The sequence below is a fragment of the Magallana gigas genome, chromosome 5 (genome assembly GCF_963853765.1).
Source record: "Magallana gigas chromosome 5, xbMagGiga1.1, whole genome shotgun sequence".
Lineage (NCBI taxonomy): Eukaryota > Metazoa > Mollusca > Bivalvia > Ostreida > Ostreidae > Magallana > Magallana gigas.
Genome location: NC_088857.1, coordinates 49,884,158 through 49,911,783, shown reverse-complemented (window position 1 = coordinate 49,911,783; position 27,626 = coordinate 49,884,158). Strand labels below are relative to the sequence as shown.

The 27,626-nt window shown below is 36.0% G+C and overlaps 1 protein-coding gene across 1 annotated transcript in view; it reads right to left on the bottom strand.

The window, feature by feature from the left end:
* Nucleotides 1-26,653, bottom strand: part of LOC105330100 (TPR and ankyrin repeat-containing protein 1) — a 49,545-nt gene extending 22,892 nt beyond the window's left edge. Inside the window, exons 1-26 of the mRNA XM_034449033.2 lie at nucleotides 26,436-26,653; nucleotides 24,320-24,457; nucleotides 23,231-23,490; nucleotides 19,475-19,634; nucleotides 18,897-19,247; nucleotides 16,242-16,511; nucleotides 13,712-13,962; nucleotides 13,451-13,604; nucleotides 13,177-13,323; nucleotides 12,665-12,898; nucleotides 11,902-12,168; nucleotides 11,151-11,536; nucleotides 10,385-10,553; nucleotides 9,828-10,154; nucleotides 8,534-8,806; nucleotides 8,054-8,249; nucleotides 7,546-7,763; nucleotides 7,151-7,411; nucleotides 6,542-6,697; nucleotides 5,983-6,236; nucleotides 5,303-5,659; nucleotides 4,742-4,834; nucleotides 3,503-4,409; nucleotides 2,995-3,353; nucleotides 2,120-2,610; nucleotides 1,587-1,845 (exon numbers count right to left, since the gene is read on the bottom strand). Coding sequence (XP_034304924.1) covers nucleotides 1,587-1,845; nucleotides 2,120-2,610; nucleotides 2,995-3,353; nucleotides 3,503-4,409; nucleotides 4,742-4,834; nucleotides 5,303-5,659; nucleotides 5,983-6,236; nucleotides 6,542-6,697; nucleotides 7,151-7,411; nucleotides 7,546-7,763; nucleotides 8,054-8,249; nucleotides 8,534-8,806; nucleotides 9,828-10,154; nucleotides 10,385-10,553; nucleotides 11,151-11,536; nucleotides 11,902-12,168; nucleotides 12,665-12,898; nucleotides 13,177-13,323; nucleotides 13,451-13,604; nucleotides 13,712-13,962; nucleotides 16,242-16,511; nucleotides 18,897-19,247; nucleotides 19,475-19,634; nucleotides 23,231-23,490; nucleotides 24,320-24,365 — 6,846 coding nt within the window. The 5' untranslated portion in view covers nucleotides 24,366-24,457; nucleotides 26,436-26,653. The remainder of the gene's footprint in view (nucleotides 1-1,586; nucleotides 1,846-2,119; nucleotides 2,611-2,994; nucleotides 3,354-3,502; nucleotides 4,410-4,741; nucleotides 4,835-5,302; nucleotides 5,660-5,982; nucleotides 6,237-6,541; nucleotides 6,698-7,150; nucleotides 7,412-7,545; nucleotides 7,764-8,053; nucleotides 8,250-8,533; nucleotides 8,807-9,827; nucleotides 10,155-10,384; nucleotides 10,554-11,150; nucleotides 11,537-11,901; nucleotides 12,169-12,664; nucleotides 12,899-13,176; nucleotides 13,324-13,450; nucleotides 13,605-13,711; nucleotides 13,963-16,241; nucleotides 16,512-18,896; nucleotides 19,248-19,474; nucleotides 19,635-23,230; nucleotides 23,491-24,319; nucleotides 24,458-26,435) is intronic.
* Nucleotides 26,654-27,626: the final 973 nt, after the last annotated feature.

Sequence of the window (27,626 nt, the reverse complement as noted above, 5' to 3'; positions counted from 1 at the left end):
ATTTTAACACCCCCCCCCCAATGTGGCCTCACCCTACCCCCAGGGATCATGATTTTCACAACTTTGAATCTACTCTACCTGAGGATGCTTCCACACAAGTTTCAGCTTTCCTGGCTGATTAGTTTCTGAGAAGAAGATTTTTAAAGATTTACTTTATATATTCCTATGTAAAACTTTAACACCCCCCCCCCCCCATGTGGCCTCACCCTACCCCCAGGGATCATGATTTTCACAACTTTGAATCTACACTACCTGAGGATACTTCCACACAAGTTTCAGCTTTCCTGGCTGATTAGTTTCTGAGAAGATGATTTTTGAAAATTTCTCGAAATTTTTCATTAATTTCTAATTATCTCCCCTTGAAAACGTGTGTGGCCCTTAATTTTCACAACTTTGAATCCCCTTTGCCTAAGGATGATTTGTGCCAAGTTTGGTTGAAATTGGCCTAGCAGTTCTTGAGAAGATGTTGAAAATGTGAAAAGTTTACGGACGGACGGACGGACAGACGGACAGCCAGACGACAGACAAAATGTGATCAGAATAGCTCACTTGAGCTTTCAGCTCAGGTGAGCTAAAAAATATACGGACAAGTGAATATTGCTTGCCACTTGTCCGACTGGACAAGTGCATTTTTATGTAAAGAAGTCTTCAACGTAAAGAAAAAGTAAAGAAAGTTTTGTGATAAGTTTATCCGTAGTCCCGTTATAAGTTTATCGATTAGTTATTTTGAATTTCGATCCCGACTTCAAATTGAAATGCAATTGAGTTACTCTTGATCGGGATTGAAGTTCACTAATTACAAACAACTTTCAATATTGAACTGTAAAGGTGTGGATCTTAGTTCTTACACAGTACCAAACACACGTTATCAAAAAGAAAGGAAGAACAGGTAGCAAAGATGAACTTAAGGATTATGGAAAGAAATGTAATTTATATTAGGTTTCATTCATCATTGATAGTCTATGATGACTTTCCATGTTTAGTTTAAAAAACAGATGAGAAATCAATATAACAGTTACATGTATTTTAAAACCTGATGCTAAATTTAAAATGTCTTGTAATTTGCCATAACAAAGCTACAGCTGACAAATCATGTTTAATGTTATATGGAACCAATACATTTAGGAAAGAAACTTTAAGTTTCTATTTAAGAAGTCAGGTTATTAATTATGGCAAGAATAATCAATAAATGACTTTATTTAAGTAATACAGAACTGTAGTTTTCAAGTTGACAATATTTGATCTTTAAAATTGAAAATTTTTTGGACAAGTGAAGTTGAAGTTCGGACAAGTAAATATCTTGGTCACTTGTCCAAATGGACAAGTAGGAAAAAAAGTTAATGTAGAGCCCTGTGTTCCAACACTCATCACAGAATAAGGATAGCTAGGATACGCCTGCAATTGCTATTGAAAGTTTTCAATAACAAATTGAATTTGAAAAAAAATATAACTTATGAGGCATTTGTAAATGAAAGACAATTTCAGTTACTTTAATTTTCATCAAATCAGACATATCAAAACTGGTTAGAAAAGATTTAATCATAAATAATCAGCCTACAAAAGGGAGTAAAGATATTTAAAAATACCTTCTTTGGCACTTTTACACCCGAAGACTTCCCAATGGCATGCATGGACTTTTTGGCGTAGAAGAAGAGGGAGCGGAGGTCATTGAACCTGAAGGCTATACCCCTCATGATGCTCTGGGCGGTGTCTCCAGTCAGGAACATCTCGTTAGGGGAGTGACACACCCTCAGAAGGAGACACAGCTCAGCCTGGGTAAAGTCCTGAGTCTCGTCCACATAAATCTGATGGATAATCCACTTCATCTCTTTCTCTTTCTTCAGCCTACAGAGAATATAATCTATTTTTATTTGAAATTCTTTATCATACATTTTAATGATGATTACTACTGTCTGTGTGGTTGCTGGTTCCAGTCAATGCATACAGTTCTATTGATGATTACTATAGAATATGTGGCTAAAGGTTCAAGTAGATGCAAAGGAAGCTTGATAGATGATATGGAAAGGTTATGATTAGCAAAGTAATGTAAACTATTTTAATTTTTCAACAATTAATAGCCTGGAAAAGAAATCTATTAATGTGTGGCCAAAGAACTAACCTGTTGAACACATTTTGAACTAAATCTGTCTCATCAAACAAGAATTTCTGTCTCTTGAAATGGTCATATTTCTTGAAAATATCATAGATGTGTTCCCTTTCCCCAGAGAAATTAGGAGCCCGCTTTCTCCCCAAATCCAAGTACTCTTCCTTTGACAAGTATCCCAAAGGCTTTGACAGCGCCTCAAAGGATCCTCTGATGAAAGACATAATCTCCATCCAGATCAGAGAGGGGTGGTATCGTGTGGACCACTTCTTGCTGATCCGGGGCCAAACTTCCTCCGCAAACACTTCATAGGTCACCTCCCTCCGCGGATCCACTTTTTTACGCGACCGATTCTGTGTACCCTGGTCATTGTCGTCATCTTCGCTGTCATCAGCGTCCTGGTACTGGTCATCTTCATCCTCCTCATCTTCATCATCTGATCCTTCCTCTAGCATAGGCAGGAAGCTGAAAGCTCCATCTGACTCAGCCCATCCCTGGACTTCAACCTGTTATATGTGTGAATCAGAAAAAAAGTTTCATACCGATAAAAACCCATTCTTTTTCAGTGTGAGCTGAAACCCACATAAAAAAATTTTGTTCTGTTGTGGCAACACTGAACAGATACATGAAGAGTCTTTCCAACCAAAAGACTTTTCTTCTTTTTAAGCATTTTTTTGAAAGGGTGAAATTTTTACAGCAGAGATGGATTGCATTTCAGGGAGCAAAGCAGATCAATCTCAAAGATTTTTAACTGTACTGTTGATCTTTATCTACTACTCTTAGATTTATAAATAAACTAAGATAAATGTAGTTGATTTCATACAAAAAATTTACCACAAAACCAATCAATACATTGGAGAAACAAACATGTCTGCACTTTCGACCTTTACCTTTAAACTTCCATCTTCATTCCTCTCAAAGAAGCAAGGCCCCTTCAGTGAGGCATCTAGCATCAGGAGCAGTTTCTTGGAGGTGATAAAGATGGGGAACTGGTTATCCCCCAGGTCCTGGATCCTGTGGGGGAGGGGTTGTTCCTCCTGGGACACAAAGTTCCTGGCTACATCACAGGCATGACTCAACTCCTTAAAGTTCTTCTGAACCTCACTGCACAGCACGACATTCTTTGTAATAAAGACCTGGTGGAGATGATCATACCACTGGCCCTCTTCTTCTTCTTCCTCATTTTCAGCTGCTTCTGCAGGAGCTGCTTCTTCTTCAGATGTGTCTTCTTCAGAGTCCTCATTTTCTTCTACATGCATTACAAAAAAATTTAAACTTCATGCAATTTTCACAAAAAATTTCCTACTCGTTTGTTAATTTTTATCTATTGTATCTTTTTATTTCAAAAGATTCAAGATATTGAGACTTTTCACTCCATAGTAACAGTTTTTAACCTACCATCAACAACATCATCATCCTGTTGAAAGATCTGACATCTTGGCAGCAGTTTGGAATCAGCAGCTACTGCCCCAGTCCAGTAAGACACAAACTGACTCCAAAGTCTATACAGACAACAGGTGGTCTTTCCTGTACCACTGCGACCGAGCAACAAAATCGGAGCCTTGGACTTAAGGTTGATAATGGCATGTTCCAAATCAGTCACCCTGAATGGGAAATCCACTTTCACTTCAAGATTTTGCAAAACATGGCTGACTAAGTTAGAGTCGAAATTGTAGAATTTCAGAATGTGGTATTCTGTCTCATTTGAACTGGCTGGAGGGTAGTATCTCTGCAAGCTTTCTTGATATTCCTTCAGGGCATTAACATCCACATCAAAATCACTCTCAGCAAAGACCATTGGGAATCTCTTAACATTCCCTCCCTTGAATTGATCCTGTTTGACTCCTTTTAACTTTTTTTGAATTATACACTCCTCTCCTCTGGAATGGGATTTGATGATGCGCTGTACAGACTTAAATATCTTGTTATGGTCAAACACAATATCCCAGACTCTAATAACCTCCGAGTAAATCCTCCCCCCGCGGACCGGCTGGTCTGCCTCATCTTCAGCATACTGCAGCCTCTGTTCTGCATCCTCACTCAGTCTTGGTGAAAATGCTATTGCCAATTCCCAGATAATTCTGCTGGCTTTACTGAGCTTGACTTCATACAGTTTGAGGGTAGGTGGGACATTTTTCAGTTCCTTACACAGATGAGTGGTCCATTCCCCTTTAGCCAGGAGCTGGATCTTTCTAATAATTCTCTGCTTCAGCTCAGGGAGAACTTTTTTGTCCCGTAGTGTTTTCCAAACATCAGCTGTACACTCTACTTCCCATTCCAAATTATCAAAGACTTGGGGATCAATCTAAAAAGGTTAACAACAAAGTTGCATACATACATGTCTTTCTGCCTGATCAATTTTGTATACATGTAAATTCCCATATAAAATGATTCATCAGTTTATCCTTGTTATATTTAGTTAACATTTACAGTACATTTATAAATGTTTATCATGCTTGAGGTAAAGTACATGTTTTCTATAGTCAAACAATAAGTGTGGGTTAATACATGGTTGCCTGATTTACCATGCTACAGTTTTATATGTAGTAAACAATGGGGTATTTCTTGCAGATTTAAGCATAATTTAAGCGTAACATCATTTGGTTTACCTATAAATTGTAGCATCATTTGACTTACCTCAAATTCCTCATTCTCCACTTCCTGCTCCTCCCCTTGTTCCTGAGGCTCCTCTACTTCTTGTACATCCATTTCCTCCGATTTGACAGGTGCCTGTTTGCAAACAAATATTATCATTAACCATCGTTCGTGCTGCATATATCTATAAAAAGCTGCCAACTGGCAAAACTTCTCTTGTAAATAACAATGCCCAATTGTGACACAAACAGCTTACTTTAGATATACATTAGCTTTACTACAGTAAAACAATTCTAAATTATTTTTATGATTTTAATTTCATAAACATGTACATTTAAAATGAATAAAAATTGTTCTCATTTGTCACTTTGCTACAGGTACATTTTTTGTAATTGCCTTCAAGATCTTCAAATCTATTCTTCTATAACAAGCATTAAGTGTATTTTTTTAAAAACATTTTTTCATGAGTTATGCTTTGTGTCAAGTTCAACAGTTTAGGAGGTGATAGTTGAGAAAACATACAAGTAAAGGACAACCAGTGATCATAAGTGTGCTGTAAGCAGATTGACTAAACATTGTGTGACCCCGAATTCCCATACTAACCTCCGATTTGTCCTTTTCTTCACTTGGCTCTTTCTTTTGTCGAAAGTTTGGAATCTCGTCTATTTTAACTACTTTTGGATTAAAGATGGAATAAGGAATATCCGGTAAATTGTAAATCATTTCTTCAATGTGTCTTTTCACAACTTCTTTGTGCATGGGGACAACCTGTTTATATTTTTCATCTCGGATTTCTTCAGATCTGGGTGGAGTTTCATCTTGTCTTTCATCTAACACAAGATCTTGATCATCTTCTCTCTGATCTTCTATCTGAGTTTTGGATTCCTCGATTCTCAAAGTTCTGGCTTTTGGTTTCTTCTTAGGCTTCACTACACCTCCAACTGATGCCAACCTGAAGAACTGCAGCAAGGAAACAGAGGTTAATACTGTAAACCTACTACATTTGGCTGTGTATTCTATATAGCCCTTTTGGCGGAATGTAGCTTCCACTAAATGCAGTACATCACTAAATGTCATGCATACATGTATAAGAATAGTCACATTCAAGAATATGCTAATTCAAATCCACTTGTTCTAAAACTAATTTTCGCCAAAAACATGCCAAACATAATATGTTTACAGTAATAGGCAGATTTGTTACGGCTTTAATAACCAAGGATATAGGAGTGGAAAAAAATTATTAACTACTTCTGAAAAATTTCTTCACAAGTCATTACTCATACCTGTAACCGCCGATCATTCTTGGAGTTGAGGTAGTCCTTAGGAAGTTTTCCCTCTTTGTTTAACACCAAGGCATTCAGCTTCTTGTCACACAGAAGTTCTGTTGCCTTCTGAGTGGTGGCACTGTATTTGGCTTTGGCTACCAAGTGGAATAGACCGTCTCCATCTGAGTTTGTCTGTGCTGGGTCTAAAATGGGGTACATCTCTGGATCCTTCTCATACAAATCAAAGAAATAGTTCAAGATCGAAAAATTTCCTGAAAAACAAAAAGATACGCATGGTTTGAGCACAAATAATGACAAAGTACCAAGGAAATGTTTTACTTTGTTAATGACATTGACCTCATTTTGAGATTGACTTTTGACCTTCACATTAGATTAATAACTAAAAACATCTTATATTGTGAGTTTAATATATAGTTAAATTTTATGTCAATATGACATTGAATTGTTAGGTCATTTATTGTAAAGTTTCAACTGAAATTCTAGAATGCAAATGTATCATAAAATTAAAGTAAGAAATGAAAGTAATTTTTAACTTATATCTGAATCCTATTCTGACCTTTGTCTCTTTCCAGGGCTATAGACAGAGCAGCATGAATGGGTGTGTCCCCGTGATTAATGGTGAGATGGACTGGGTTTGCACCTGACTTCAACAAAACTTCCAATACTTTGAATTGACACTCCTGTACAGCAGCAAGAATGGCCAACTTTCCATCTGTAATGTGTACACAAGTGTCAAATGAAAATATTTATAGAGAATTTCAGACCTAACCCTGAACTAGATATTATAAACTGTCACATATGTAAATGTTACCAAATGAATATTGAAATTAAAGAGAGGCCTAGAGCTCATCATATAGCTATTATATTGAAGTTTTTAAAGATAAATCTTATAATAAATAAAATAAATCAAGAATAAATTTTAAGTTAGAATATTAGAATTAGACTATAAAAAGCTAAACAAATCATAAAAGTTTCAGAAACAAAACATAATAGCTAATTATTATTAATAAAGTTTGATAACTGGCTATGATAAACAGAATAAGATGAGTTATATGCTGTATGGTTAACTGATCTATTAATCTTCTACTGACTGACAAGCCCAAAGCAATAAGTTTCTTTCTCTGGAAAGACACTAAATTTATAAGAAGGCGACAACAAGGCATGCCTTTATCTAACACAGCTCCTCCATTCAGCATGCAGTCTACTACGTCAACCAACAGTTGTTCTGACCCCTGGAAAGACGAGTGTCGGATGACCTTGGCTAGGGACATAGATTTGGCAAAGTTGGGAAGAGACAAGTCTCCATAGTGAAGCTGGCGTTCTTTGACTGTGAAATACATTTGTCTCCACTTCTCATTGGCTGCTAAACCATTGATGATCTGTTCATAAAGTTTGTCAGATATCTTGGCAAGTTTATCTGGAATTTCTGAAGAAAGAAAAGAAATGGATGAATAAGAAAATGCAAAAACTTGAATTTCATGAAGTTAATCATATAATGGCACAATCACACTTATATTCTGACTAATGGTAAAAATGTCTCTAGGTAACTCATAAGAATACCTGGGTTAAGTGATCTTCCAAGGGAGGTAATTACAATTTCTAATGCTTTTTTCTCCATCTTCTTGTGCTTCTCAGACTTGTGGTCTTTCTTTAATACTTCCGCTAGGCGCAAATATGCATGTCTCATGTTGTTTTTCTGCAGTAATGCTTTTGCTTCATCTATCGTTGGCTCACAACATTCACAATCCAATGTCAAATTTTTCATAGGCTCTCTTTTCCTGTAAAAATAAAAAAAAAAGGGGCATGTATAGTAGAAACCACCAAAACATTACAACTTAATTAATGTGTCAGCTTGTAAATTTCTTGTTTTTGGTCTATGAAAATTCAAAAAGGTAAATGATTACTAAATCATCAAGTATATGTGGTTAAAATAACTACATAAATGCATAAGACATGGTGAGATCCATGTAGACTTTTACAGGTTGCTAATCATGAATTTATATAGATATTCAGTCCTCAAGCTTCATAAAGACTTTATGGTCCCTAGGTCCTACAGAGAGATTATTACCTGGCCTCCTCGGCCTTCCTCTGGTTCTGAAGCTGTCGCTTCCTCTCCGCCTCCTCCCTCTCTAGCCGCTTCCTCTCCCCCTCCTCCCGTTTCTCTTCCTTCTGTCTCTGTCGTTCCTCCTGCTGCCTCAGTTTCTCCAGTCTTTGCTTCTCTTGTTCCTGTCGTTGTTTCTTTTTCTGTATTTCTTTCTCTATAGCTGAAGTAGAGATAAATATCTTAAAAGATGATTGAAATCATTTAGGACCTTTGCAGGCACACTAATAAAAAGTTGTGCAACAGAAGAATTTACAAGTAGTACTGTACACGTAGTAGAAAACTGGTATTAAAATTTATGCAACAGAATTCAAATAACTTTAATTTGAAATAAGAAAATTTGTCCATGAAACTGGCAATGAATTTCCTAAGTACAAAACAAATCCGTCAATGGCTTATAACAAATGAAGATTCTGTGTCTCACTCACATACACAAGCTACACCAACCTTCCTGATCCGCCATAGCCTGGTGGAGTAGAGTCACGGCCTGGAGCTCCCCCCGAGGGAGGTACTGGACTGCATGTTTCCCCGCCTTGTTCTTCATCATAGGGTTGACCTGAATCTCCAACAGAATCGAGATGACCTGGAATCTGAAGTGAGGCTGGGCCCCGTCCTGTCGTGTGGCAGCATGCAGGGCTGTGTTTCCCTGGTTGTCCTGGAGATTCTGGTCATGGTTTTTACTCACCTTATCCAGCATGATCATGAACAGATCCATTATGTCTGAACATAGGGAAATAAAAGATTTAACAGTTCCATAATGTCTGAACAAAGGAAATCAAAAAAATGAACAGTTCCATTATGTCTGAAAGGAGGAAATAAAAGATTGAACAGTTCCATAATATCTAAACGGAGGAAATAAAAGATTGAACAGTTCCATAATGTCTGAACGGAGGAAATAAAAGATTGATCGAAACAAAACTAACTAGACAACATTGAGATGGTGACCATCTCAGAGGGCCCCGCTTAAATAATGGACAATAGGATGAAGAGCATTTCAGAGAATTTTTCTTTGACCTTGCCTATAACTAAGAAATTTTCCAGCTGGCATAAATTGTTTTATTCAATCTTATAACCCCTTACATACAGGCATTTTTGTTCAACCTGAGCAAGATTAAGCAAATGGGAAATAATTTAGAGTCTAAAACTGATCATAAAGAGATCTGCTATGACTGTCACATTGACTTGGTTCAAATTATAAGGTCACTGCACACCATTAACCCAAAAGCTCTGTTAATGTTGATTTTGCATAATTAAATACGACCTTGACACTTAACCTACAAACATCATTCAAGGTCACTGCACACCCTTTACCCAAAGGCACTTTGTGGGTGAAGTATGAGTCAAGGGGAGGGAAGATATGCTCGGACAAGAGATCTCAGACGGACAGATGGACGGACAGACTGATCACTATAGGGCGCCCGCAGAGCGGGGCCCTGATGAAATATCAATTATAAGTCACATTATATATTTTGAAAGTCTAAACAGGTTCTTTCTAATTAGAATAAACATTTAAGAACAGTATCTGTTAAAGCAGGTACTTGTTTTATTGGAGAACTTGAATATTTAAGTTGATTAAGTCATTAATCTAGCAGAAATATAGACTGAAAGGCAAGAAAAAATGGTCCAATAATGTGGTCAATGAGGCATAAGAAAATAAAGCCATCTTACATGTAAATATTTCTAAGCCTACTCCACTTTCAATAAATAAAAAATAATTTGTAAGTTTCCTAAAATCCCTTACTAGTTACAAGGGTCATCCGAACCACAGCATGAAAATATGTGTCTCCTCTCTCCAGACTTATTGTGTGGTAGTCCGCTCCTCTATAGATCAAAAAAATTATCAAGTCCATCACCCATTTCTCACGAACAATCCGCTGAAGGTCGCACAGAGGCTGAAAATTGACCCTGACCTCATTGATATCATCTACATCTCTATGGGCTGGTCTTCTGGAATGCTGAAAATAGGCGAATCTGGCACTATCCCATTGCCCTCTTGCTATGAGGTTACAAGCTGTGACAGCCCAGGCCTGCTTGTTACAACCTCTCAAGTCCAACAACATCATTTGTCCTGAAGAAATGGAACAGCAAGGTCAAGTCACAATTTGTATTTTAAGAGTAAATGTACAAACATGAAATACCAGTACATAATTTAATGATTTCATATATGCAGATGTTCATTTTACATTAAAGGGAAGAAGTTCATTTTACATTAAAGGGAAGAATTTCTAACTCAGACTACAAATGTTGCTCCTTTACACTGACGGGAAAATATGAAAGCTAAGTATATAAACAACTGACCATTGATCTTCTCCTTGGGGACGCTGCTGGCTAGCTCTGCCAGAATCTCCAGTCGAATATTGAAGTTTTCTGGTGAATCCTCCAGTTCCTGGCAGGCATTACCGAAGGCTTGGAGGGCCCCCTCAAATCTGCCCATCGCTGCTTGAACTTTTCCAACTCTTAGATGTGACTGTTTATTAATTATTGGAAATTAGTGGGTTGACTAACCCTAGTATACACATTTAATATACTGTAAATTCCTAATTAAAAGCGAAAAGCCAGTCTTGCGAATTTCAAAATCTCGCTTTTAATTTTCGGACATATGTAAACTACATTAATCTATGATAAAATATCAGCATTCCCGATTTAATGTTCTCGCAATTTGATTGAAAACCGTTGAATCGTGGAATAAAGTACTCGCGTAAAATAAGGAATCTACAGTACATGCAGGGTTGTCTCTAAAAATTGAAGAAGGAAGAAATAAAGTAGAAGGGGTTCTGGGGGTCTAGCTTAAAGCTAGATTGTGTTTGAAATGCAAAAATAGCCGGTAATTACGTCACTTTAGGCGGGGGAATTTCCCGCCCCCCAGGTCTTAGAGACAACCCTGTACATGTATAGGATCTATAATAATGTGTGGTGATGTATGATCTTAATTTAATGAGCTGGGTGTTTCTGTCTTCTTCCCATGGTTTTAGGATAGAAAAAATACTTTTTCTGTAGTTATGGTTAGAACAAAAAAATCTATCCAATGATATTACTTTCGAACAAAAAAAACTTGTGATATTACCTTAAACCAGTGCCCATCATAGCTGACACTCTCTATTGCTGCATTTAAAGCTTCCTGATAGAGACCCATTTTCAACAGGCACTCGGCTTGATTTCCATAAATAACAGCTATCTCGTGATTATCCACTTCACCTTGGCACTTCTCAAATATGTATTTCAAGAGATTTGTATACATATCTAAAGCAATAGGAATGGCTCCGTTCTTAAACATCTCATTGGCTGCAGATTTGAGTTCCTGCACCTTGGGGTTGGTTTTTGTTAGCGGGGGTTTCTTAGCCCTTTCAGGTTTACTCTCGAACAATGAAGGTCTAGCAATAGTCTTTGAGGTCTGTGACTTTTCTGGTAATTTCTCTTTGGCTTTCTCTATTGGTTTAACATTTTTTGTGGCTGAAACAACAAATTCTTTTTATATTCTATGATAAAATATTCTCTAATGTAATGTTAAGTTAAATTCCATGATTATGAAATTAAGGCAATAAAACTCTTTTAGCAACTATGGTTACATATTTGTCTTTCAGAGTTTGTTAACTTAATATTCATAGCCACAATGAGCACCTGAACAAAATAAATCCTTTTGTATTGATGAATCATAATTCATAAAGTATCAAGTAAAAGCATTCAATCTGAAATTGTACACATACTTTGGTAGTATCATTATTATTATACAGTTTTTTCATGTTAATCACTACACAAATTGTTTTTGAGAATTTTTTGAGGATCTTATAGAGACCTGTTCTACTGCATAAACTCACGTTGTGTGTATTTCTTCAGTATGCCATACACCTCTTTGTTATTGCTGGGATTCACGTAGTCAATGGGTAGAAGCTGACTTTGGTCACGCACTGTTGGAGACACGCCCTTCTGGAGCAGCAGTCTCACTATGGTGGCCAGGAGCTTTCCCTGAGGACAACGGGACATCTTAAAGAGAGTGTGGAAAGGGGAATCCCCTCTACCGTCCACAAATTCGCTCATCTCAGGCCTTTCTTTACCTGGCATGTTTTGTAATAATGCAATGTCTCCTGAATAAAAATATAATCAACTTTAATCACAAGCCATGAGATAATGTACTTACAATGCATACATGCTGAAAATTCAAATAAAAACAATTGCTTTTTTCAGCTCCCATGAATTAAAGTGATTAAAAACAAACAGATATCCTGTAAGTTTCAAGACATCAATGACGTAGAGTTTCATCATTATTTAAGTGTACATTAAACCTTTGACATTTTTAAGGCTAATTCCCCATACATGTAGTGGATAAATTTGATTTGTGGAGTTAAACTTTCATCATTATTGATATACATGTACGTACAAGTGTACATTAAACCTTTTTCATTTTTAAGGCTAATTCTCCATTTTGTTAAAGTTTCTCTCAAGTCACAACAAAGGATTAGAAACCAATCAACATGTGCAAAGCACGAAGATGTTTTAGAAGCATTTTGTTTCTTCGTAGAATAGATCAGAACATATTCCTATTCCTATCATTATTCTATGAGTAAGACACCATGACTTTACCCGTTAGTGCACAAAATCTAACAGCAGCAGAGAAAGGTGTGTCCTCCTCCGATGCTCGGAATCTCAGTAATGTTACTAGGCCTCCCCTCTGTGTAATAAGGAACAGGACTAAAGGGCTGATCCACCCACTCAGGGAAGTCGGATCCTCATGGCTTTCCAGGTACTGGAACAGTGAGCTATAGGTAATCCCTTGCAAATCTGCATCTCTCGCTAAACCACTTGGGGTCACTTCTCCTAGAAACAGTAAAACAACTTCTATATTGATCTGTCTACACAAATGAAATTTAATTTATTTAAATTTTGACTCTGTTCTGCCAATGTTTAAACTAAAACAAAGAAATCATAAAAGATAACAACAATTAGCAAAATATCTCTAAATGTCAAGCTGATGTGTAATAAGTTCTACAGTACAAAATATTGGGCATTATAAGAAAACCAACTCTCCACATGGAGCAAGATATAAGAAAGACTGACAATTGCCAATCACAAAGGAGAAACTATGCACAGCGTACCATTAATATATTGGAAGTCTATGCCCAGGACCAGGTATCTGATGGCCGCCCATTCCCCTCGGGCACTCAGTCTAGTCAGGACCTCCAGCCACACTTCACTGCTAACTTTACATAGACCTTTGTAACTAGCCTCCAACTCCTGCTTTTCTGTAATGTAATGCAGGTAAATTGCATCTTAACGAGTCATTGACTTTGAATACCTGGTGTATGTATCATTAGATGAATATTCAAAACAATCATTCTATTTTCAAATCCTCAACAGTCAAAAAGAAACCTGTGATATTTGAAAAGGATGCAACAGCTTCCACAAGAATGTTCAATTTTTCTGAAACAGTGCCATCTCCTTTCCGATAACCCTCCAAAAAGGCACTAAAAGACTCTCGGAATAGCTTCTTCTGTCTTAAAATTAAGCCCCTTCTCCAGTGTGCCTGAAATAACAGCATATATTTCAAAAATGCAGAACCTAAAAAGATACATTTGAACTTAAGTTGCTTCATGGAAAATATTTTAAAGAGACTTGGTTGATTTGACAAACCTTCATCCATGTTGGGTCACACCTGACTGCTTCTTCAGCATCTTCCAAGGCCTCTGTTACACTATGTAGGTTAGAGTGAACAATTGATCGGTTAGTTAGCACTATTGCTGCCTCACGAGTCAAATTTTCATAACCTTTCATCATGGATATAGCTCGGTTATAGAAAATCAAGGCTTCCTCATATTCTCTGTTTTTAAATGCTGCATTTCCTTTCTCCTTCATCTCTCTGACTTTGATCTTCACATGGCTACCTGCAATAGAATTGTCATGTGATCTAAACCTTAGTTTGTAACATTTCTCAAGAGTTGCTGGAGAACAATCAGTTGGTACATAGGGTGCTTTCCATTTAATCAGCATTGCTGGATTTTCTGGTGTTGAACTCGTCACTGAATGCTGGAACAAGCGTCCCCAGCGAGCAATTGTGGCAATGCATTTTATCTTTGCCGATAAGAAGACAATATGGCGCCTAGGTTACTAAATTTTACAAAACTGAATTTCTGTCACTAGAGTTTGTCCTACTTCATCAAACAAGAGGCCAATTGGCCTTAACGGTCACCTGAGTAGCATATAACCCATACACAAACTTGTCATGGAGTCTCATATATGCATCTAATTAATTTGGTTTCATACTGGAGTAGAAAAATTATAAATTTGTAATGACGACCACATTTCAAAAAGAACTGTGAAACCTATAATTTTGGTGAAAAACTAAAAGATCTGGTCTACAAAATCATGAATTCAGTTTTCCTTTCAGGTGTGTAGGAGTAAAGAAGATAATTTTTTAACGTTATATGCATTAACATCTATACCTCCATTTTGGCTCTGCCCTAGAGTCAAATCCCATACCTAAGAGGACATGAAAATAAAAATTTCAGTAGAGGACTTCCTTGTAAACATAATTATTAGTCAGTTTTTTTTATACAGATGTGTGAGAATAGAGAAGAAGATTTTTAATCATTATATGCATTAACACTATATTGCCATATTGCCCCCCCCCCCCCTCATGTCCTGAACCCCTGACCCAGGGGCCATGAATTTCACTATTTAGGTAAAGGAGATTGTGCATATCATAACCATGTATTCAGTTTTTTGCCCACATGTGTGGGAGTAGAGAAGAAGATTTTTTAAGATTTAAAACATTTTTACTATATGGCAATATTGGCCCCACCCTAGAGCCTGAACACCTAACAAAGGGGTCATGAATTTCACAATTTTGGTAGAGGGCCTCATGGACTTCATAACCATGCATTTAGTTTTTAACAAATATATATAGGAGTGATGAAGAAGATTTTCTAAGATTTAATACATTTTTACTATTTGGCCATAGTGGCCCCACCCTAGAGCCTGAACCCCTGACCCAGGGGTCATGAATTTCACAATTAAGGTAGAGGGCTTCATGGACATCATAACATTGCATTTAGTTATTAACAAATATATATGGGAGTAGAAAAAGATTTTCTAAGATTTAATACATTTTTACTACGGTATATGGCAAAATTGGCCCCACCCTAGAGCCTGAACCCCTAACAAAGGGGTCATGAATTTCACAATTTTGGTAGAGGGCCTCATGGACATTATAATCATGCATTTAGTTTTTAACAAATATATATGAGAGTGGAGAAGGAGATTTTCTAAGATTTAAAACATTTTTACTATATGGCAATATTGGCCCCACCCTAGAGCCTGAACCCCTGACCCAGGGGTCATGACTTTCACAATTTAGGTAGAGGGCTTCATGGACATCATAATCATGCATTTAGTTTTTTTAAAATATATATGGTAGTAGAGAAGAAGATTTTCTAAGATTTAATACATTTTTACTATATGGCCATATTGGCCCCACCCTAGAGCCTGAAACCCCCGACCCAGGGGCCATAAATTTCACAATTTTGGTAGAGGGCCTCATGGACATCATAACCATGCAATCAGTTTTTTCCTCACATGCGTGGGAGTAGAGAAGAAGATTTTTGAAAATTTGGCTTTTTTTGCATATTTGGCCCCACCCGTGGCACCCCAGGGGTGGTAGAGCCATAAATTTCACAATTTAGATTTTTCTTACCATAGAGATGCTTCACACCAAAAATGGTAACGATTGGCCTGGTAGTTTTCAAGAAGAAGTTAAAAATGTAAAATTGTTAACGCAGGACGCACGACGACGGACGAAGACCAATTGCAATAGGTCCCCTGAGTGACTCAGGTGACCTAAAAACATTAAAACTCCAAAAAGCCAAAATGTCTGGACCAAATTTTGAGATAAGTATCAGTTTTAAGCTGCAATCGTCCTCGTTGGAGCATCCTGACATTGCCATTTAAATTTACGTCACCGTTTCCCGATCATGTCGCCGGTGAGGCAATGCTAATGAAAAGCGCCCATAGTATATGAGCTCTCCTAGCCAAATTTTCCTGAATTTTTTTCTTATCAATTGAAATTTAGGATTGCAAATCACTCTAAAAACTACACTTTGTGAAAATAACACTATATGGATAAGACAAATCCTCTTTATTCAATTAGACAAAACATTTTAAGTACCTGCAACTTTTGTGGTGGTGGACAAGATACTGAAGCCAAGATCATTTGGTGTGAGGTAATCGATGGCAAGTTTGCCGTTCCTGTCTGGGATGGATGATTGACAGCCATTGTTAATCAGGAGGCGAAGCAGGGTCTCGCCAATGGAATCATTGATTTTCCCAGAATGCACCAGTACATGAAATGCTGTTCTACCCTCCCTGTCCAAAGCATCCTTTGTCTCTGGTGTTTTCAAATACTGACTGAACATCAGTTTTATCAAACTGATATTTCCTGTGTAAAATCAACATCCAATGAATTGCAATAAAAATTACTATCATTCTTTTATTTTTTTATTTAACTCTAAAAGTATAGTGATATTTCTGCCACCTTGTTCCATGTATATCTAGATTAAAGAAAAAAAATTATATTTCCTTATTTAAACTTTAAGGGTACTGTTTGTATTGGTGTGACATAATTATTTATAAATTAAAGATTGCTTTATAAATATCAGTGCCATTGAGACAAGAGAAAAGCTGTCAATGTGACAGGAAAACTAGTTTTTGTAGTGTGAACAGTATTCATAATCCATGTGTCAACTCTGCATTGATGAACACTACCATCCAGAGAAATTGGGTACCTTATATGCAATATTCTACGAGAAAATAACCAAGTTCAACAGGTGGTATTTTTTTGATAACTTATCAAAATCAAAATCGTAGCAACATGCAAAACATGTACAATTGATCTGCAAAACAACAACTTCCTATGTTAACAAGAGGCCCAGGGGCCACATCGCTCACCTGAGCAACAATTGCCTTAATTCTGATCAAATTAGCATTACAGTATCAAAATATCATGACAACTGAGTACAGTAGATCTTGCTAAAAAAAATTGAAAATCTGCCAATTTTTATCCACCTCTTATTTTTTGGTAAATACTAAGCCCCTTTTGTTGTTGTACCTCTAAGATTTTTCTCTATTCCTATATACCCCCCCCCCCCCCATTTCGTGGCCCCACTATTCTCTAGGGAATCATGGTTTCATCAAACTTAAATCTACCTTTAATCTCATAACCTGTGCTTTCACACTAAGTACTGAGTTTTGGACCAAAAAACTTTCCCAGAATATTTTTAAAGATTTTCTCTATATATTCCTATGTAAAATTTCATCCCCCATTGTGGCCTCACCCTACCCCTGGACTATTATTTAAACAAACTTGAAACTATATGATCTGGGGATGCCTCCACTCAAATTTGAGCTTTCCTGGCCTAATACTTTTGAGAAGAAGACTTTAAAAGATTTTCTCTATATATAAGAATGTATCCCCCATTGTGGCCCCGCCCTACCCCCAGGGACCATGATTTGAACAAACTTGAATCTACATTATCTGAGAATGGTTACACGCCAATTTGAGATTTCTTGGCCAAATAGTTATTAAAAGAAATTTTTTAAAAGATTTTCTCGATATACTCTTATGTAAAAATTGATCCCCCAATTGTGGCCCCACCCTACCCCCGGGGACTATGATTTAAAGAAACGTGAATCTACACTACCTGAGGATGCTTCCATTTTAATTTTAGCTTATCTGGCCAAATAGATTTTGAGAATAAGATTTTTAAAGATTTTCTTTATCTTTATTCCTACGTAAAACTTGATCCCCCAATTGTGGCACCACCCTACCCCCGGGGATCATGATTTGAACAGACTTAAATCTACACTACCTGAGGATGCTTCCATTTTAATTTGAGCTTTTCTGGCCAAATAGTTTTTGAGAAGAGGATTTTTAAAGATTTTCTCTATATATTCCTATTTAAAACACGATCCCCCTATTGTGGCCCCACCCTAGCCCCGGGGACCATGATTTAAACAAACTTGAATCTACACTACCTGAGGATGCTTCCACTCAAAGTTGAGCTTTTCTGGCCAAATAGTTTTTGAGAAGAGGATTTTTAAAGATTTCTCTATATATTCCTATTTAAAACACGATCCCCCTATTGTGGCCCCACCCTACCCCCGGGGACCATGATTTAAACAAACTTGAATCTACACTACCTGAGGATGCTTCCACTCAAAGTTGAGCTTTCCTGGCCTAATAGTTTTTGAGAAGAAGATTTTTAAAGATTTTCTCTATATATTCCTATGTAAAACTTGATCTCCCAATTGTGGCCCCACCCTACCCCCGGGGATCATGATTTGAACAATTTTGAATCTACACTTCCTGAGGATGCTTCCATTTAAATTTGAGCTTTTCTGGCCTAATAGTTATTGAGAAGAAGATTTTTGAAAAATACCAACAAATTTTTAATAATTCTCAATTATCTCCCCTTTAAAAAGGGCGTGGCACTTCATTTGAACAAACTTGAATCCCCTTCACCTAGTGGCGCTTTGTGCCAAATTTGGTTGAAATCTGTCCAGTGGTTCTTGAGAAGAAGATGAAAATGTGAAAAGTTAACAACGACGACGACGACAACGACAACGACGACAACGACAGACAACGGACAAATTGTGATCAGAAAAGCTCACTTGAGCCTTTGGCTCAGGTGAGCTAAAAACTGTAGGAGGAGTTATCCATACAATAGGAGGTATCCTTTTAGTAACCCCCCCCCCTTTTCACTATTTCAATTAACAGATTTTCTTTTGGATAACCAAGTTAAAAAAGGTACAGATTAAGACATACCTGTGTCAAGTGCAACTTTCAGACCCACGTGAATTACAGGTTTCTCCATCTTCTGTTCAATGTCTTCATATGATGCACCACTCTTCAAGAGACAAACTGCCAACTCCACACCAAACCTCTTCAATTCTGGTATGGTGATATTCTTCAGAAGATTTCCAACCGAGAGGTTATCTACCGGGCAGCTAGCTGCGGATGCATCCAGGGTACTGGGAGGACCGGCGTGGACGCCCATCACCAGCAGACTGACCCCCTCCCAACAGTTGTTGCTGGCTAATCGCTGCAGCAGTTTTCTTTGTGTCTGAATACTGCTTGGATGAATTTCTGAATTCTCCAGAATGTTTTGGGGGTCATCTGAAAATGACCCTATTTTCAATTAACATTCTATTTTATTTTTATCAATGACAGGCTGCACAAACTTGATTCAACACTGTCTTTAAATATGAATTATATGATCTTTATTCTGATGAGATATTTGTTTCAGAGAAAGTGAATCTTGAAGCTTCTTGGAGAAATTATTTAACATGAAACAAAGACGTTTGAATTAAAGGAATTGAATGTAAAGGAAGATAATCACTTACATCTGAGTGTAATGATGATGGAGACAATTTCCACCAGGAAACTAATGATCTCCTCCTCCTGTTCCTGACTGACGGCCACATTGTATCCATTTATGATTGCACTCAATGTAAAGTCCACCTGTCTCAGTTCCTTGTGGGCCTGCGCTGCTCGCCAGTATCCCTGGATTATCACAAAGATGATGATAAAGTAAATGTCTTCTTGATTAAAACTGGCTTTTGAAAATGCATTTATTTAAAACAGAAGACTTTTTATCGGCCTCACTTATAATGGTTCCATTTTGAGAAGTTCAACTAAAAAAAACTCTATTTGAGAATATACAAATGTATTAACTTGCCTGAATACAGACAACACAACCAGGATCTGCTTTCTTTGTCTGCTGAGGGTCTGCTTTGGGTCAGCTAAGGCGGACCCAAAGCTCACCCCCAGCAGTCCAAAAGCAGACATAGAAGGCAGACCCTGATTACAGAAGCAGACCCTTAAATTGCTACTGAAAAAATGACTAAATGTCTCTACATTTTTATTTAGAATACACAAGGGGCAGGCTTACAGGTGATAAAAAAACAAAAGGTCAGCTTTTGGGGTCTGCTTTGGTGTTACATGTAGGTTGTGTCTGATTGGTACTGTAGAGCATAGTACATGTGTATTGGCACATGTCCATATACATGTATATTATATAGTGTTGTTACGATAGTCACTAAAGTCGCTAAAGGCAGCAGGTCAGCGACAATTAATAGTAATTTTATATCATCAATAGTCGCTAAAATTCAGTCACGTGACAGGTAACCTTTTATTGCATAGCAATATCCATAAAATGACTAAAGTATCATTATACAGTGACCAACCTAGGGACAACTTGCTTTGCGATCGGTAACTTCGCCGGAATTTCCTCCAAAAGAGAAGTTGAAGTTGCCCTGTATTCCGAGTTTAAGATCGTGTTAATTAAACCGAAAGGCAATAAATGATAATTATCAAATTCATAAGACGCTTTCCCAAGCTCAGTTTACCCCTGTTGTGAAAAAACTTGTGACTGTCTTATCTTCATGGGTTATAAAAACGGGTGATACTGTGCATTGAAAATTACAACCAATGTTTACCGTATTTTCCCGACGACTCGTTGATGCGGACGACTCGTCGAATTGCCCATTTTTAGTCAAATTTTTAACAAAATCCTACGATACGTCGATCTCAGACCATACGTCGATCTTATCACTTCAAAATGGCCTATAAAACTGCAGTAACATTATCAGTGTATGATGCCACGATATCACCGATATTGCTACCAATTATTATTAATGATTAACATTTAAACAATTACGCTTTATACTTATGCATCAAATTTTCAAATACCGGCAACTTCTACAAAGTCGCTTGCATTTTAAACAATTCCCGATATCGCGTGTTATGCAAAACTAAACTTACTTTGTCAGACATATTTTATTCCCAAGCATTAAAATAAGTAACCACTCTGACTATCGGCAGTGTATTCGCCATTACGTAACCAGCCACCAGTTGACTCGGCGCGTGGTCAATGTTTGTTTAACAATTTCCGGTGTCATAGGCATGCACCTGTCTCGTGTTGGACTTCAAAGGGGGATCTCAAGTGCAGAAAGCTTAACAATTACTATATGATTTGATGAAACTTGTTTACTTTGTATCCAGTAATGCAGTTACACGCTATTGTTTTACATAGACACGGTTAGAAATAGATGGATCATTTGTACGACTTGATAATGACGATATACGACATACATACGTTTCCTAAAAAAATTATCTAAAAATAATCAAAGAATTGAACAATAATTAATCAATGAACTATAATCACTCTTATAACGGTACTCTTTATATACACAGGGAGTGAAATTGCCGTAAAGATATCAGCCTTAGGGCAAAATCATTAACACAACCGGTGTCACCCTATTGTATGAACAGTAGTATTGAAAATTGCCGATTACGTATTTTAAGATTGAATTTGACCACTTAATATTTCTGATTTATACTTTCCACTAACAACTCTTTACAAATAAAATAATTAAATTTAAAAAAACATCCCCCGGACAAACTGCAATATTTTCTTCCATTCAAACTTGGTTTCAATTTTACTGCGCAATGTTATCTTCCTACTAGTGATACATAAAACCACGTGACGATGTGTTTATAAAAACAGAACGGTAAAACTTTTAATTGATTAAAGACAATGTAACATTTTTTAATAACTGTTGTTATTATAATGTATTTAAGTGTTGACAGATGAGTGAAAATGATAATTATTAAAGATGAACAGTGAATTCAACAACGTAATTTTCAATCACACAGCCAACTCAAGATGATTAAAACCAAGATTTTTAATGCTATTTTTTAAAAAATTCTGACATCGAGCCTACGACAAGTCGAACAAGACGATAAGTCGGGTGCTCTGCTTCAGAGGAAAAAAATACCGACTAATCGTCGGAAAAATACGGTATTACTTTTCATGCCGATATTACAATTATAGTTTGAAACTTGTAATTAGTTAATAATACTGCCAAATTATTGCTAAAATAATCATAAAACTGTTTGTTTACAGTTGCCTTCAAAATTTAACAGATCATTTACATAACGGTTGTAATTGGGTTAAAGGGTTGCCCTAATACCTCCAAATTACACAGAAGTACATGGACTGATTTTATTAGTCATTTAACTCATAAAATTACAAAACACATAATGTATAAAATGTATGAATGTATCATATCAATTAAATTTCGCAAATTGGATAAGTTTTAACAAATTTTAGAAGTTGTTTTATTTTTATTGACATGCTTCTTATCCAATTCAAATTAAAATTTTGCCCTAGGTTGGCCCCTAAGTATATAATATTTAATTCATTTGAAGATAAGTTCATTCAAAAAGATTATGAATATATGAATTATAAACAAAAAAAGGTATTTTCTTTGATGCTGGTATCTTTCACTTAGGATGAAAAAAAAAAAATCTTTGGTGGAATTTGAAAGTTTACATAATCGATTTCATAATCGATTGTGAGCTGCCAATTCAATTTGATTATCGATAGTAAAATTGGTCCGATTTTACAACACTTATATTATAAAAGTTGTTATAACCAAAATAAAAAGAGGCCCATGGGCCACACCTTTCACCTGAGCAACAATTGATTAATTGATTTCTCTATATATTCCAATGTAAAAATCTGCCCCCCCCTTGTGACCCCCATCCTACCCCCAGGGGTCATGATTTTCACAACATTGATTTACACTACCCGAGGATGCTTCCACAACAGTTTCAGCTTTTCTAGCCAATTATTTTTCAAGAAGAAGATTTTTAAAACTTTAATTTATATATTCCTATGTTAAAGTTTGACCCCCATTGTGGCCCCATCTTACACCTGATTCCTCTACACTAACCGAGGAGGCTTCCACATAAGTTTCACCTTTCCTGGCTGATTGGTTCCTGATAAGATTTTTAAATAATTACTCTATATATTCATACCTGAAAAATTTGACTAGACCCCCCCCCCTTTGTGGCCCCATCCTGGCCCCCATTTGGGCTAAGTTTGGTTGAAATTGGCTTAGTGGTTCGGAGAAGATGTATGAGAAGACATATGGACAGACGGACGACATACAAAATATGATAAGAAAAGCTCACTTGACCTTTCAGCTCAGGTGAGCTAAAAAAGAATAACTGTCATGATCATTAATTTATATACCAAATACTCCGATGCTTCCACAAAGATAAGAAATTGCTCAATTCTGTGTATGCGTTACCTTAATCCAAAGTGGGTCCAAATTGATGCTTAGATTTGCGTCATCAAGGGCGGGTTTAAATTTCCTCTGTCTGTAGTACACAAGGGACCTATTGCTGAGGATTTTTGGAATTTCAGGAAATAAATGTGGCAGACTTTGTGCTATTTGCAGGGCTTCGGTATAGAGCTCCAGAGCCTGCTGTAACCGGTTACCATTCAAGGCCTGCTGGGCCGTCTGTTTCTTGTGATGGAAAACCTGGGTCTGCATGTGCACAAACATTGCTGTCGAATGGAGAGAGAGAACTTATTTATAAAAGATAACCTTAGTACATTGTTTGTTTACCGCAATATTTAAACAATTGGAATAATTGCTGGAGCGTCTGTTAAATATTACTACTTAAAATAAAACATCTCATTGAAGACTTGTTTCACCTTTATTTTTGGAAGACCTCCTCCATTACCCTACTGAAACCATTGTTGTACACATATATACACTTAAATTGTCACTTATTACAGACATACTCCTTCAGGCAAAGAAATAATTGAAACATTGTAACACCCTGAATATAATTATATACCTGTTGTCTGTGATGGGTCACCCTATTGAGCTGACTGAAAAAAACTTACAGCTATATATGCAGAAAGTCAAGATTTCAAAAATTTGTTTCATAAACACTATCCTGAATTTACATGTAAAAATTCTCAGGACATTAATCTATAAAAATTTCCTTCCAGATTTCTCCCTGCATTACCATCACAGTTTGATGAAAGCTCTGTGTGAGTATTATACACTGAAGTACATCTTTTCACTAATTTTAAGACCCAAAGTGGAGGATCTCCATTATTTTCGACAAAATACCCTAATTTAACTATTCTGTTTTATATAACCATAGGTATGATATTGTCATTAGAAAATGAACACTTGAATTGTGAATTTCCTATGTTAATGTTGTTATTTTTGTCAGCTTTAAGTTGACATTGAAACCCATTTAAAAAGGATTTTACATAAATTTGAAATAATGCTAAAAATCATGTTTCTGAAATTCTCTAGCTACTAACTATTCTATCAAAATTTGCACAGTTTTATTGGATGTTTTAATAACAAACTTACGATCTGGAGGTCCATTCCAAAATGGTGGTCGTCCATAAAAACTCATGGTTGCAAATTTCACCACTTAATTGCTCAAAACCAACCAGGAAATAGCTTGTCTTCAGACACCCACACTAGTATTTTTGACTATTCAACAACCTGCAATAACAATGAAAGATTGAAGCCACTGTTTGTCAATATTTTCATACAAAATGCACAATAGTCACTCAAATTAAATTTTAACAAGTAAACACTTACATGAATTATTACATATTTGACTGGTTATAGCCATTTTGTAGCCTAGGTTACAACTGACTTGTACTGCGTGTCATATTCCTTTATAAATATAGATCTTAGTCAACTTTCACTTTAGTTTCTGTTTATCTTCCCGGAATGTCTAAAACAGTATTTAATTTCAGGAAATTATTATCTAACTGATAATCAGCTGATTTTTACTGTACAGTAAAAGTGAACCTTCATATAACCTGTTATCAGCAATTACAAAACAATGTCAATTTAACCTCTAGAACATTCTATTTTGTGATTCAATGATAATGCTCATCATTTCTTGCATCAAAAACTTTACCTGTTGTATTGCACAGAGGTACTTTCATTTTAAATACTTGATAATGATGATCTAATTTTAGCTTTAGGGATTTTCCAATAACAAATGTAAACAAAAGCTATCAAGGGAGGGAACAAATATTGGAATTTGATAGGATTGGTGTTACTTTGAGTTTCTATGTTAAAATTTTCAGTTTCTTTATTAAAATTATCTTTCAATTGACAGGGACAGTACATTTTGTAGGTTTTATCAGTCGAAGAAGGGACTGAATTACTACCATAATCTGCCATTAATGATTTCTAGATTTTCTTACTTTTGTAAAACTATAAATATGTATTGTTGATACTATATATTCTATGATCAAATAATTTTAGCTTGATTATCCTGTTTATCAACATGTAGATAAAATAATTACTGTTCAGTATCAAAAACTGTGTTAATTGAGACATTTTTTTAACCCTCTACATCTTTTTTTTTTAAATTAAGCAAATCCATGTGTCTAAGAGACATATTTTTATCTTAAAAACAAAGACTAATGTTACAGCTTAATTAGTGGTAAATGGCTGAAAAATGTTTACACCTAGTTTATAATGCGCTTGTGGAAAGCATGATGATTTCTCGATAATATTCAGAATGAGAAAATTTGAGATATTTAATTTGATCTATCTCAAATTTTTAAACATAGTGCATGGTTTTTCAGCATTTTTATCCCAGTATTTTCATGTTGTTTGCTATGCAAAGTTAATACTTTTTAGACGTCTGTCAACCAGATAAAAAGAGGGTGCATTTCAAACAGAAAGACTTCAGTCTTCATTTCTAATCAGTAAACTAACATGGTTTGGACACAAAGTCAAATTATCAAAGCAAAAAGTGATGGCAAGGACAATCTGGGACAGAGCATAGTTATTTCATAGTCATAACATTCAACCTTGTGATGTGAAAACCTAAATGGTCCCCTTACAGAACAGGTACTAACCAAGTTTGACATCCTTCAAGCAAAAATAAGATTCCTCACCATGCTGAGGGGAAAATATTTTCTGTGTTCGGAGTCAATTAATTTTAAAAGAAAGTATGACTGAAATCAAGTCATGATGATATTCTTGTTATTTTAAGAGAGCAAGTTATCACATTGGACTTCTAATTTCTTCAGTTGTACATGTTGTATGTGTACAAAGATTAAATCAATCAATTCATTGTGCAGACCAATGAATTGCTACACTGCATTTTTCAAATTGGTATAGGCATAATATAATAAAACTTGATTAAGAGGCCTTATGGTTACTTGGATACTTTGCATACATTTTTCTTCAAACATATCTTTTTAAAAAAAAATTTAAAGGAGAAATTCATTAAATCTCCGCAGTGATATGATTATGCTACCCTTTAGTAGGGACGTAATTGGGAAATTCAACCCGGACTCAAAATAGTGACCGGGCCCGATGGTCTACATTGGTCTTTACGCTGTTTCAGCTAATTGACCTTCGATATACTGCATCAGTTGTCGAATTGTGAAAACAGTTCTGAGGGAAATATAAATGCATGGACTCGTCCATTCATGGATGCTATACTCACATGCTTCTTCCTCATTACTAGGTCTGAATGTTACAGACATTCTGAATTCAGCAATTTCCATCAGGATTATAGGGATTTCTTTTGCCTAAAACGTGGATAGCTGTATATGTCGTAAATACAATCGACCATTAACGTTTATACAATAAGAATAATGGATCTATCCTTTCTCAAACTCAACCAACAGATCCATGGCGGAATATTCCCGCCAGTAATCAAACGCAAGATTGTGGTGTAATATCGATCCCGATGCAATTTACCTTTGCATGTATAAGTCGCTGGTCTTGTCAATGACATTGAAAAAAAAATCAACATCGTTATACTTCATAATTAGGCATGTAGCATCGTTTTTGAGGGGCCAAACTCATCCAAAAAATCTTGACTAGCAAAAAAAAAAAAAAAAGGGAAATTTAAACTTTTCCAAAACCTTCAAAATCCTAATCCCGGGGGGGGGGGGGGTGGCGTAGTATATAACTTCAATTTCACTATTCATTTCCTTATTTTCATATCAATTCTTTCCTTACTCCCAAAAAAGTGGGGGGGGGGGGGGGGGCAACTCTATGATAATTCAATTTTTTATATGTAAATTTTAAAAAATTTGTTCCCCCCCCCCCCCCCCCCCCCCGATGCTAAGTGCCTGATAATTAAGGATAAAATTCGAATTTCTAGTCATAGAAGGTTTACACATTGGAAGAATTTCGATAACCCCTTTTTGAATATCAATAGATTGTACATGTATTAATTAACATACGACCTAACAAGTTTTACTGAATGATCATGCAATCAAGATATGCATAACATTTTTATTAATAATATTCGATATCCCTTTGTTTATCGATATATTAAATAACAAGCATTTATTGTAAATTATAAAATGACATTCATAGACTCAATGAGTAGACTGCAATACATTTTAATATCGATACTTAGATTCAGAGACATAAATATTTATGTCTCTGCTAAATAATAACCCTATAAATAGATTTACAATAATAATATATATCTGCTAGTATTTTCCGTCAATGAAAACTCGTTAAAAATCAAATCATAAGTACATAGTTCGATTTTTCCGTGTTTTAAACAAAATACAAAGTATTTCATTGGTAAAAAAATGTTTAATTTCACAATGTTAAAATGATAACCATCGATAACGATTGTTTAATCATTATAATAGATAAACGTAAGATAAAAATC